The 12,708-nt window shown below is 43.0% G+C and overlaps 1 protein-coding gene across 5 annotated transcripts in view; it reads right to left on the bottom strand.

Moving 5' to 3' along the window:
• LOC137876539 (cytoplasmic polyadenylation element-binding protein 4-like) overlaps positions 1-12,028 on the bottom strand; it is a 28,070-nt gene extending 16,042 nt beyond the window's left edge. For 2 of the 5 annotated variants that reach the window (XM_068716186.1, XM_068716191.1), the window contains exons 1-3: positions 11,588-12,028; positions 9,520-10,756; positions 526-616 (exon numbers count right to left, since the gene is read on the bottom strand). In XM_068716186.1, the coding sequence (XP_068572287.1) occupies positions 526-616; positions 9,520-10,710 (1,282 nt within the window). In that variant the 5' untranslated portion in view covers positions 10,711-10,756; positions 11,588-12,028. Of the gene's footprint in view, positions 1-525; positions 617-9,519; positions 10,757-11,318; positions 11,356-11,587 lie in introns of all 5 variants that reach the window. The other 3 variants (XM_068716189.1, XM_068716190.1, XM_068716188.1) reach the window with 3 other exon arrangements.
• Between the last annotated feature and the right edge of the window lie 680 nt (positions 12,029-12,708).

Here is a 12,708-nt window from a genome sequence, read left to right as displayed (position 1 = left end):
GACTCCCATGACGTCATTCAACCAACGACAGTAAAACATTCACAGAGAATTTATCTGCCTTTATTCGTTTATAAGTAATATGACGAATGAGCGAAGTGTGTTAACGCTTTCCCAGGCTTCTCACTGCTGCGCCACTCGTCTGTCAGTAATCGCACTCACTGTCTCTCCAGCGCTAGAGGACGTTGGCCAACGTTAGCGATTTTATATTTAATTTCAAATGAGTTGACACATGACCATGGCTAAATATCGTGCACTGACCTTGTAAGAAATTATGTCATATGTGCACCACACGTTGCTAAAAATACACCGTTAGTAGAGTAAAATACCCTCCTACGTCTTTAGACAAATTACATATTGTATATGGATCATCAATAAATGAAATCCAAACAATGTTGTTTTGTCCACCACATATCATGTTAGCTTCTATGCACTATGTCTCTGCTGTTGACAGAGTGTAAAATGAAAACTGTAGTACTGCTAGTGGTAGTCTGCTTAGTGTTTTATGTTCCTGATTGACGTCTTTACCTTTCAGAGTGTCCTGCTCAGCCCTCATGATGTCGATGAGGGAGCTCTCCAGCGTGTTCATGTTGAAGCTGTCAAATGACCGGGTGCGTTCCTAAAGAGAGGAGAGAAAGAGGAGAAACACCATTTACTTTTATTTACCTGCTACAAAGACGAGCAGTTTTAAAAAGCCAACAGTCCTTACAATTGGTCCATTGGAGCAACTGGGACAACTTGATTTATCTACATCGTTTAATGTAACACTGCCTCTATTAACCAAAGCTGGACAAAGAGCACACAAAAGAGGAGACTAGCATTCTGACAGCTTCACACTCTAAACCCAGCCTGAACATTCTGGACACTATTAATTACAAAAGAAATTTTAAAATTGGGGAGCAGCCAGACACTTTCCCAGTTATCTTTGAAGGGTTTTCACTTCATTCTTGCTTTAGCTTGAGCTTATTTCAAAGAAAAATACAAAAGATATGACGCCTCGCTTAAATTTTTTTTTTTTTTTTTTTATACCTTTCTTTTAATACATGCAATATCGAGATATTGTGAGGATTTCAGATATTAATTTAAGATTCTGGCGCATTGGCATAAATAGCAGAAGTGACGAACAAAACAACTTAGGAGTGAGCCCTACTTTCACGTGGAATCTCAAGTGATTCACTAATATATTCTGCAAACTGATGTAAAATCTGAGATAAAAATAAGTTGGATAAACCTTATTAAAAATACTTTTTTCTGCTTGAATATTACCCAAAGCTGGTTTTCAAGACAAACCGGAGTGCCCATGTGTATGTCACAGGTGTGTGAACCACTTGAGTGACACATGGTTTATTAGGAGACACTCCTTTGTTGATTAAAGTTTATTTATGTTGTCAGCATTAATTTTGTCTCTGTCTTATTGTTTAGTGAGTTTGTATCTTTTTAAAAACCTAACCTCAATTCCCCTCTTCACATAGTTATTGTGTGTTTAACTGCTGTTACTTGAAAACTTAAGTGACTGAGCTATAAATGTACTCATTCACCTCAGCAGCATAATGGAAGTCAACAGTAAAAACATCAGTAGAACGAAGCAGGAGCGGAGGAATTCTTGAGCGACAGCTTCGTCACCCACAAACAAGGGCATCCTTGGCATACCAAGCATACTGGAAATGTTTGTATGCACACAGAAATATGTGCAAGAACACACAACTGTATTATGTGTAAACACAACATGTGCGCGCACACACGCACACGCACACACACACACACACACACACCAGTGCCATGCTGATATGACTTCTGTTTTGACTCCACCTCAGCCAAACAAAATATGCAGCCTTTGACAACAACTTGTTAACAAATTCTGATAAACTATATTGGCTTCCTTCTGTACAACACCTTCAGGCAGACACTGCCGCTGAGGACCACAGAACAACATTCATACCCTCCTTGTTTACATTTATAGTTGGTGCTAAATGTCGCCATAACATCATGTGATTGATTGTCTCATTTCTTCCTCCGTCTCTTTCCTCATTTTTCCAGCCATTCTTCAATGCCACCTTAAAAGCAGAAATACCTTAAAAAAAGATTTCCATTCCTCATTTATGTGTCAGAGATCTCACACTGCACAGAGCCAATGACTCTTCTGGTTGTTGTTCAATAAGCTGTTAGTCATGATTGTGTTTTTCTTTATTGTCTGGTCACGACAGAAATACACTTTTTTTTCCTTTCTGCATCATATCGGTTATTTTAAAGCACAGCTGTGAAAAAAACATAACGAAACGCATAAATAATATTAATTGTGGAAACCATTCAAACATTTGCAGAGTCGCTGTCAAAACACAACAGGCGTTAGCATTTTATGAAAACACAGTGATGTATATGCGGTATTAGGTACACAAAAAAGAGCAAATTAACACTAAAGTAAAATATTTAACACAGGGACAGGGAGGAGGAGAGCCTGTTGGACTTAAAAGATGTATGCTTGTAAAATAGAAATGCCACAATACATCTTTTGAAATCAGTTTGTGCTACAAGATATAAGTCTGGGAAACACACGCAAGAGATGATCAATGGTGACAGACAAATCAAGGACCTGTGAGTTTTTAGGAGATCGCATCACGGCCTCTCGTGTGTTATTGAAAATAATGCTGCAATCTGCAAAAGCATTTTGCTACCCACTTTTTAAAAAAAAATAATTTGGTGCATAGTAGATAGAAATTGAACATTTCCAGAACAGCCACCATTGTTCTCCCATTGAGAATAATAAGCAGGTTTAGCAACAGTATACCTTAAGGTCTGATTGAGGTCTATTGTACGGCCGGCCGACTTGAAATCACACCCGTCTCAAGCTAACGGCAAGTGAAAACAGACAATTATGAGCTGATGTTAAAAAGAATACATTAACATTAAAAAATGTGAATAAAGGCATGAAAGCCTGTTTATTAGTAGTGGCCTATAAAGACGTCAAAAGAAAACTACAACATCCTGCCCTCATCATGACTGATAATGGACGAGCCTTGCACGACAAGAATACCCAACCTGTCTGTCAACCTGCAGGTAACCTATCTATATAGTCAATCACTCTCTTCATTCACCACTTTGTCTGTCCGACAAATGCATCTAAGCACAACCTCTCCATTATGTACTCGTTTATACAGCGACCAGGTAACACCCTCGCTACAAACATCAGACCAATGTCTGAGGAGAACGATCCAAAAGCAAAACCACAGGGGTCCACAGGGGTCAAATGCTAACGGGTTCAGAAAAACAGACCTGCGTCAGTGAACCACATGACCAACGGTCAGGGCCGGCAGGCAGTTCATTTTTTTCATCTAGCGTCTGGTAGTGGCTCCTAGAATCTAATAGCTACTTTCACTATCTGTCTGAGAGCGTGGTTGGATGCCTGGCACACGCTGGCTGATGAAACAGCCAAAAACTCCCCCAAGCTGTAGCCAAAATTTTACCAGCATTTTGGGTTGGTGCCGATTACCCACACTGACTGAGGCCACATACGAAAACACAGAGATGACATGGTAGGAGAACACACCCAGTACACACTCGCTCCCTCAAAACAAATATCAACACAGGGATATAGGCCAGACTAGGTCCACTATTTTCTCATATCCGCCTCAGTATCTTATGTGGACTTAGGGTATTGCTTAAGGTCAAATTAACCAAACAGTCAAAGACAAGGGAAGCAGAAACGAGAGGTTACTGTGGGAAGTACACACCACTAGTGAGTATATAGCTGAGGCAAGCACGTAAACACATTACCCAAGACAAACACGGATAGGTATAGCAGCAAAGTGCCATATTTCTGGGATCTTTTCCAGAGGTTCTGGTCTTTCTGTGATGCACTACGACAACTGAGCAGAGGCTCTTCCTGCCTTCATGTTTTAACAGATTCAACAAATTGAATGCTTTCATTGGGTGTCATTATTCTTTACAGCACCAGCTCACTATCGTAGTACTGCGAGGTAATCCTATTAGATTGTTTCAGGACGATAGGAATTAATTTTGTGGCCGAGATGGACGCAGTGAGCGGACATGAGGCCCGGCTGGTGCTTGGCAGTTGCTAAGCATTAGCCTGGATAGGTGCAGAGGGTGATTAATCATCAGATTCTCTCTCTCTCTCTCTCTCTCTCTCTCTCTCTCTCTCTCTCTCTCTCTCTCTCTCTCTCTCTCTCTCTCTCTCTCTCTCTCTCTCTCTCTCTCTCTCTCTCTCTCTCTCTCTCTCTCACACAAAGTACTCATCCCAGACAGATTGCACACACACACACACACACACACACACACACGCACACACGCACACGCAGAATTTAAAGTGCAGATCACATTATATGCGTCTATGAAAGCTTATCCATGGATGTAGATGTATAGGATATAGCAGTACACAGTTTGAACAGTGAAATGTAGGCCAGTATACGTGGGTAATCAGAAAAAAATTATAACAACCACGACCCAATCTAGTTAAAGCTAAATGGATCAATACGGCGAGACACGCCCCTTTTCTTTTACAGTCAATAAAAATCTGCGTGATGGATCGATTTGCATTATACAGTACAGCAAAGTACTGTCGCCATTTTTGAAAGTGGATATGGATCAACAAATCTTGTAAATATGTGTTCTCATATGAACAGCTCATCTGAAACTGACTAAGTACTGTGATCATTTGGGAAAATGCAATTTCGCCAATGCTACCTGAATTCAGACGAATGCTAGAGTTGCAACGATTGGTCGATTAATTGGTTAGTTGAGCAAATGTTTTCATAATCGATTTATCATTTCAGGCCTTTTCAAGCAAAAATGCCGAACATTTGATGGTTCCCCAGCATGATTTACTGAAGTTCTTTGTCCTCGTATTATTTTAAACTGAATGTTGTTGGGTTTTCAACTGCTGGTCCGACAAAACAAGACAATTTTACGCCTCAAACATGGGCTCTAGGAAATTGTGGTAAAAACTCAGGTAATGAAAACATTTTAAAGCTGCCTTTGTAACTATAAAGTGAAAAAAGGTTCAAATGACAAAATGGATCAGATAGCCTGTCAGTCAACTCTAGACAGGTTTTACTCTTAAGCAACACAAAACAGAGGGGAGAACTTCCAACAGATTCTGATGACATATAGGGAAGTTAAGAATGATTAAATACAGCAAGCTGTGGGTGATTAACATTAATCTTCCACGTCGCCTGTCTGTTAATGAAAAATGCCTGTTAATGTCTGTTAATGAAAAATGGAAGTTGAGGGAGGGTGGAAGAGTGGAAAAAGTAAAGGACATACGAATATATAGGTGCATTGTGATTTTTAAGTTTTCAAAGGCGTAAGATGTTCCACATTAACCTCACATTCATTTATAGGAAGGCTGATGTTTTTCCCCGTATTACCTTACATCTAATCACATCCCTGAGACAACAGGGAGAGAGAGAGGAAGCCAAAAGCAAAGAAGGGAAGGGGAAAATGGCAGATGAAAGAAAGGGGATGACGGAGAGAGAGAAAGTGAGTAGTGAGGTAAGGCAAAGTCAAGAGAGAAGAAAGGAGCGCAGGAAAGGGAAGCAGGTTGTGCTTTCGATGCTTGCGATTATGTTTCTTCCTGGTCAAAGTATTTCAAAGGCCCTCTGTGACATTAAATACCCTGAACTGTCAAAAACAAACTATCACCCAGTGTTGGCTGAATGGTGTGTGGCTGAATGGTGTGTGAGTGTTGCAACAGGGTGACGGAGGTAAGGGGTTCCAGCAGGATTTGCACTGTTTGGAGATGAGACTAAACTGACTCCTTTATTGCATGCTATAAGCTACAGCGCTACGCTAAATACAATATGACACTTTTGCGCCGACTCTGCTTTGTCGTCTTCCTTTGTGAAGACACATGTGCAGAAGACAGAGGCCAGGGACTAATTAGGCCTTGTGCACTCATGGTGCACAAGCCACGCACGCACACACGCACCTACACAAGCTCTCTTTCTTCTTGTTTCAGAGCGTCTGTCTAGGGTGTGAGGAGGGCACAATGAGGCTGTATGAGCAGCAGAGTTAGGTGCTTGCCAGCACAGCTCAGGCCGCTCATTAGTCTAAAAAACATTCCTCTCTCATTTAACACCAATGTCGTAAAAAGACCAGAGGTAATGACGGAAACCTCTACAGCTTGATGGCTCGGAGAATGTATTCATAGACATGCTTGCAAGAGAACTTGCATGCACACATGAATAGCACGATTTGTGACACTTGCCTAAAGACCTGCCGTATTGATTCGACTGCCTTTCAAACAATCAGAGGTTAAAAAGGAGGCAGAATCCTCAAGTCAGACAACAGGTGTGGAACATTTGTTTTCCACTGCAGGCACGAAGAGGTAGTTTAATAATGAGCCTTCATATAACAGCACAGTATACGGCTGCAGTGTATCTAAGCTGCACAAACAGTGAGGAGGCAGGCTGTAACCAGCAGTTACCCTGGTAGCTTACCGAGACAATATCCTGTCCTGGCTTACTCGCCTTCAGGCGCTGCAGGTCTTGATCTGGTCCCAGGCCAAACTTACCAATCTGAATGAGCCCAGTACACCTGACACAGCAGAGGGCCTCTGACCTTGAATTTCACAGGTGAAGAATTAGGGAGCAAGGAAAGAAAGAAGAGTCACGTGGATTTTCACCATGTGCTCCATTTTCCTCCAACGAACCAAAGAGGTTTGGTTAATTGGCGACTCTAAAATTGCCTGACGTTGTGAATATGAGCATGTCTCTTTGATTGACTGGCGACCAGGAATAGCGGATAGATTGAAGGACGGACGGATAGAAAAGCAAGAGAATAAAAAGCAAGGCAAGGACAGCTTTCCTGGCATTTAAAAACACATTTCTGGCCTGAGGCTAGTTCCTAGCTGACCAGTGTATTAGCAGTGTGCCTGGTCTGGAGCCCATCCCAAATACTAAAGCTGCTCTAATACAGCAGTGGCCCTGCCTGCTGCAGCCACAGTACTGGAACATTTTCTCCCTGTGTGCCACGGTGCTGTTTGGATGAAATATGGCATATGGCCTTGCTCTCAAATTGCATCTACACATTTCTTCACAGACACAAATTAATGTCAAAGCCAAAGGCAACCAGAAGAAAATGCCACACTCTGTAAAGGTGGACAGAGAGAGGGATTTTTGTTTTTTGCTTTAGCAGATAGCTGTTGTAACATACCTCAGCCGTGCCAAATTGCCATTTTAATGTGTGATCTGCTTGGTCTCTGTAGAGCAATTTAGTTATAATAACATCTGATCCAAAAGTGTACAAAGACACTATGACGAACTAACTTTGATTGTACACAGGCTGAAAAACAAATGGGACTTGTAAAGTAAAAGTAACTCATCCTTCAGCTGTTGTGTCGGTGCTAAAATGGAGACAGTTGGAGAGGACTTACTGTGAAACAGTGTGACAACAGTTCCTCATGGGGTCTGTTTAGGAGCTACAGTATTTCATTACCAAACCCAGGGTGCCTTGTGTAAGGCAACATGTGTCATCAGTCCTCTAAACAGTTCATGATCTCGACAAGCCCCGACAAGAACCATTTTGGGTTCACTTTTGGCTATTCCAATCAGCAAATGCAATACAATGGGAGTGAATGGGAATGAAATGTCCTTATTTTCTTCCGATCTTAAAGACTAAACTACACTGAGGTGGCTTCTGGCGAATAACTTGACACTTGGTTGCCTGTGAAATAATTCAACAGCGGTTTCTATAGTGACAACTTCAATGCTGCAACATTATCTATTTGCTTACACCAAAATGACACATTTTCCAATTATATTACAGGGGGTGGAACAATACTATCAGTTTATGGTTTAGAAAGAAACATGAAATATGGACCCAATTTGATATGCTTCAAATATTCTTTTACGAGCACGTCCCAGAGAGAAACAATGCTCGTTGTCACAGCAAATATCTCTGCTGTGAGTCAGAGAACTCGTCCATCGCCTCTCAAAACATCATCTTTATATCACCTCAGTCCTAGCAATTACAAGTCCAATAGTTTAAAGGTTAGGTGTCAATTTACGTCTTCATTCAATAAAAGCAATCTTTATAGCTTTTTAAAAAAAAAAAAAAAAATCTAGACCCATTATCAATTCTTCCACAATTCTGATTGTCAGAGGATTTGATGCTAATTGCAGAGCCTTTTTATGTAGCATCTACCTGACGAACATTGTGACTTTTCATTAAAATATGCTGCTCGTAAGAGTAAATTTTACCACAACATGACTCCATAATATTAACGTGGATTCAGATGTTTTAGAACAGGCCAGATATGAACCTGACCCCGTGGCTTCCTACAGCGATCGGGCTGTTAGCTAATGGTAAATTGCAGCTAAGAAGTAAGCTTTGCTGCCTCTTCAGCAAAAATACATGTCAAGACATGTCAGCACAACATCCTTACCGTTTGACCTGTGCTGCACTGTGAGTCATTAATTGCAAGTAGGGATAAGGAAACACGTGGAAAGGTAACAGCAAGCATCACTTTCTAAATTGGAAAATTAGTTAATTTGCTTGTTTGTAAGATTTTAGTTAATACCTGCAAAAAAAATATCTGAATGAAAATGGAGATTATGGCGTAAACTTATCGGCAAAGGATATGTAAAGCGCTTAAAGAAGCTTTTCATCGGGTCACTGGTATAACCTTCCTCTCTTCACCCCCGCCTCCTCAATCAATCATGAGCTGGATCAATAAAATGAATTTACCTCCATGCTTCCGTTACCCGTTTCCATCAATCCTATCGTCTCGTTTTCTCCATGTGATTATACAATTATTCAAGCCGTCTTCATTGTGAGAGGACTCGGCTATCATGATTACACTATGAATAGGCTGGTATTTTGAAAACAAGTTGCTAGGCTATGGCAGCCACGATCTGGCTGATTAATAATTGGCAATCCTAAAAAATCATTGGCCATTATGCCCGGGCCATAAATCCACAGTATTGTGGGGTGTTTTTTTTTTTGCTTTAGGCCAGAGTAAAATAAATCCCATGATGATGTCTTCTTGTACACTGGTGTATCTAGATTATTCTTTACATCTCAGTCATTCTTGGTCATCCATTGCTGCGATTGTTCTCTTCGCAACCAGCCTGCTTTCCCCATTTTTTTACCTCCCTCTCCCCATCTTTTTCTCTATATCCACGATGCCTCCCCCACTCCTCACTCTAACCCCCCAGCTTGTATACGTGGCACACACCACTGCAGTGACAGAGCCACATTAGTCATCATCAGAGACATACAGCTGTGGAAGTGCAGAGCCCAACGACTGATTTCTAAGCTACCACGGTAACAAATGCATCATGTAAATTCATACCCACCCCCCATGTCTAAAAATAGAAACTATAAACATACTGTAATAAAATCAACAGCGAACATAAATTACACATTGACGTTTAAATCATTCATGTAGCACACACACAAAAGCATGAACACACAGTGCACACACACATATATATGCTTAGGTTAAATGTAATAGCATGCCAGAATTATTGCTGAATCATACAATGAGACTATCGCAGGAAAACTGACCTGAAAGGGGAAGATGTTATCACTGCGGCCGACTCCATCATCCATCCAGGACTTGGGGTTGAAGCCTGCGGGACTGTTTCGAGGGTACTTCTGGGACGCCACATGGTTGTTGGGAAAGGTCTTCTTCAGAGGAGAGATGGAGTTGATGGGGGTCATCCCACCGTTCAGCCCTCGGCGATAGTCTCTGCCCTGAGAGCCTCCCCAGCCGCCGCTACCACTCCCATAGCCTCCTCCAGGACTCCAGGAGGTAGAGGAGCCGGGGGATGGAGAGGGGCTCTGGTAACTGGCCGGACCCCAAGGGGACGGGGGCTTGTTCAGGCTGTTGGACAAATGCGGCAACTGGCTGAAAGCCGGATTCCTGTGCGGAAAGGGTGGTGGAGGGTGTGGAGAGGCCGGGGAGCGCCGATGCTGCTGGTGTTGGTTGTGAGGGTGTTGGAAGTGAGGGTGTGGCGGGGGAGCCGGGTGGTGTTGGGACAAGGCCGCCGCTGGTCCAATCTGGGGAGAGAAGTTCCCGCCGAACCCGGGGCTGACGTGGTGTGAGAAGTTCTGGAACAGCAGGGGCCCGTTGTTGGCAGAAGCCGGGTTGAAGAAGCTGACGTCCTCATTGATGATGGTTGACGGTGCTGGCGGGATAGCAGCTGACCAGTTGTTGAAGCCAGTAAGCGATGACGAGGTTGTACTGGACTGGACCGGGCCAGTTCCCCCGAGACCAGACGTCTCTTGGTAATCAAAGCCCGTCAAGACAGGAGAATCGAGACGTAACTGCTTCTCCTTTCCGTTACTTCCTTCAGACGTGCCGTTATCCGTCTTGGCTTCATCTGACCGGGCTTTTTCCAGTTCTGAAATGATCCCACCACCACCCCCACCCTCCTGGTGACTCCCAGGGGACAACTGCTGCTGCTTTTCTTGCGCTTCTTGCATTTCCTGTTGCTGCTGTGCTTTGGGCTTCTCTGGGCCCCCCAGGATTTCGTCTTGCACGCTGCTGTGGGTGGCTGAGGCAGGAAAGAGCCAGGGAGAGCCTCCCGTGGTGCCATTCCCTGCGGCTGTGGTGCTGTTTATGAAAGCAGCAGGGCTCTGCGACACATTTTGGTGGTGGTGTGGGGGCTGCAGATGCGGGTGGATTCGAACCGGGAATGCAGACTTGTTGCCAGTGTTGTTTTGAACTAGGACTCCAAACCCGTAATCCCCCATTTGTTTTCTCCCCCCACACACAAAAGCTATCCCGTGATCGTTTGTCCTATTGAGAGAAGAGCACACAGGATGGCATGCACTGAGTTAGCAGTCGGCCTCTCTCATTCCACTACACATCAATGGATTTACAAACCATTGGGTGACGGCCATAGACAAATTATTGTGACATTAAAGACATTTTATTCCTTCTATAGGATCTATTTTACTCCCTCAGAGAATTTCTAGACATATGATAATCATACACCACTGTCATGAATGAGCTCATTCTTGTACTGAACAATCTGTTACCCTTATTATTACTCTGAGCAGTTTTAAAAAAGCCAACCGGTTAACGTTACATCTTTAGCTAATTATAACCCCGTGACGTTGCCAGCTTGTAAGTCTTCAGCTGAGCTGCTGGCAGCCTCCAATATATCTAGCTGCAACACTGCTGTGTCGAGCCGACACAATCTCCATTTAAAGACATTTTTCTCCGCACAAACCGACTGACAGACATTCAAGTACCCGCAGTGCAACCTTAGAGACATCACCGCTGTGCAAAATAAACATGAACGTTGATAATATTAACAATAAACCGTCTTAACGGTCAGAGGAAAAAAACACTCGACCTTGTTTGACAGCTGTCACCAGTCCGTGGAGTCCAACCTAAAAATGTATCAGGTAAAAGTCACACAATAAATAATGTCACACGTTATCGCGCGTTAATACATTTTTACACGTCAAGTAGCAGCCGAGCAGTTTAAATAAACTCGACATGTTAAGCTAGCCAGCTAATTTCCATCCGTTGCTAACGTTAGCTAGTTAGCTAGCAGGCTAAGTAGGCTAGGTGCTAGCTAGCCGGACAGGCTGAATACGGGCGAACAAAATGTCTTTTCACCTTCTGATAACCACCTTCGACTTCGGCGATGTCTTTGTCGAGATCCTTTCCTCGGTTTGAAAGCAAAGTGATGTCCTTGAAAAATAAAAGAGTGCGTCAGGTAAATCTTTTCAGATGCGATAGCTGACTCGTACAGTGCAGTCGGTCAGCTCTTTTTTTTTTTCTCCTGACGTGTCCTGCCTGCTCAATGACACAGCTCTCTATCTGCTGCCTCTAATCTGTGTAATCAACGAGCTTTGTTCACGTGGCAATGACTGAAATATAATCGGCCGCGGTTCTTACACAAGCCTTATTCGATCGGTTTCATTGTTTGTTTGATTCTCGGGATATTTTCTCTCGCTAACTGTCTTTTTCCTACAGAGCCAGCCCGATTCCTTGTGTGCTTCCTTTGGCTGTCTCTCTCTCTCTCTCTCTCTCTCTCCTGAAACCGACCGTGGCCGAATGACAGCGACTGTCAGCGAGAAATCAGCCGAGACACACTTCCGCTTCTAGCGCCACCCTTTCCCCCGTGACCACGCCTTCCGAGGACCACACCTCGGTATCTGATTGGCCGGACGACCGGCAGCCTCGTCTAGTTTCTACAACATTAAAAGGCCATGCACCAATAATACACCCATGCCATCTATAAGTACTGCCCACTGAGGTCAGATATTAATTTATTTATTTTTAAAGAGAGAGGAAAAAAAATCCTCCCAGCACGACCCTGTCCTTTCAAGATGTAGCCGGTATCAGGTCGTGAGAAAACAGAGATACCAAATCCCCCCTCCGAAAGCATGGCATTGCCTCAAAGAAAGAGTATCCTTGGGCCAAGCTGTTTGATCTCATGCTCCTTCATTGTAAATGTGGAAATGAAACAGGAATGCATGATACATTTTAGTAGCTGTGAAAGTGTCAAGTTGCAATATAACTATATATTTTTTGCATTGAGGTCATAGTTAGTGGTGGTTATGTGCTGAACTAAATTATATTCAGAGGTGTTTCTGATATTCTGCCTCTTTCATGTCAGGAAACGTGAAGGACAAAGGATTAAAAACACCTGTGAATATATACTGTAGTCAACACAAAGCTACAACACCACCTTTAACTATCACCTCAATAATAAACATATTTTAATTTACACA

Source organism: Cebidichthys violaceus, unplaced genomic scaffold (assembly GCF_023349555.1).
Source record: "Cebidichthys violaceus isolate CVI_PGR_0920_01 unplaced genomic scaffold, fCebVio1.0.p SCAF_20, whole genome shotgun sequence".
Lineage (NCBI taxonomy): Eukaryota > Metazoa > Chordata > Actinopteri > Perciformes > Stichaeidae > Cebidichthys > Cebidichthys violaceus.
This window is presented reverse-complemented; position numbering and strand designations above follow the sequence as displayed.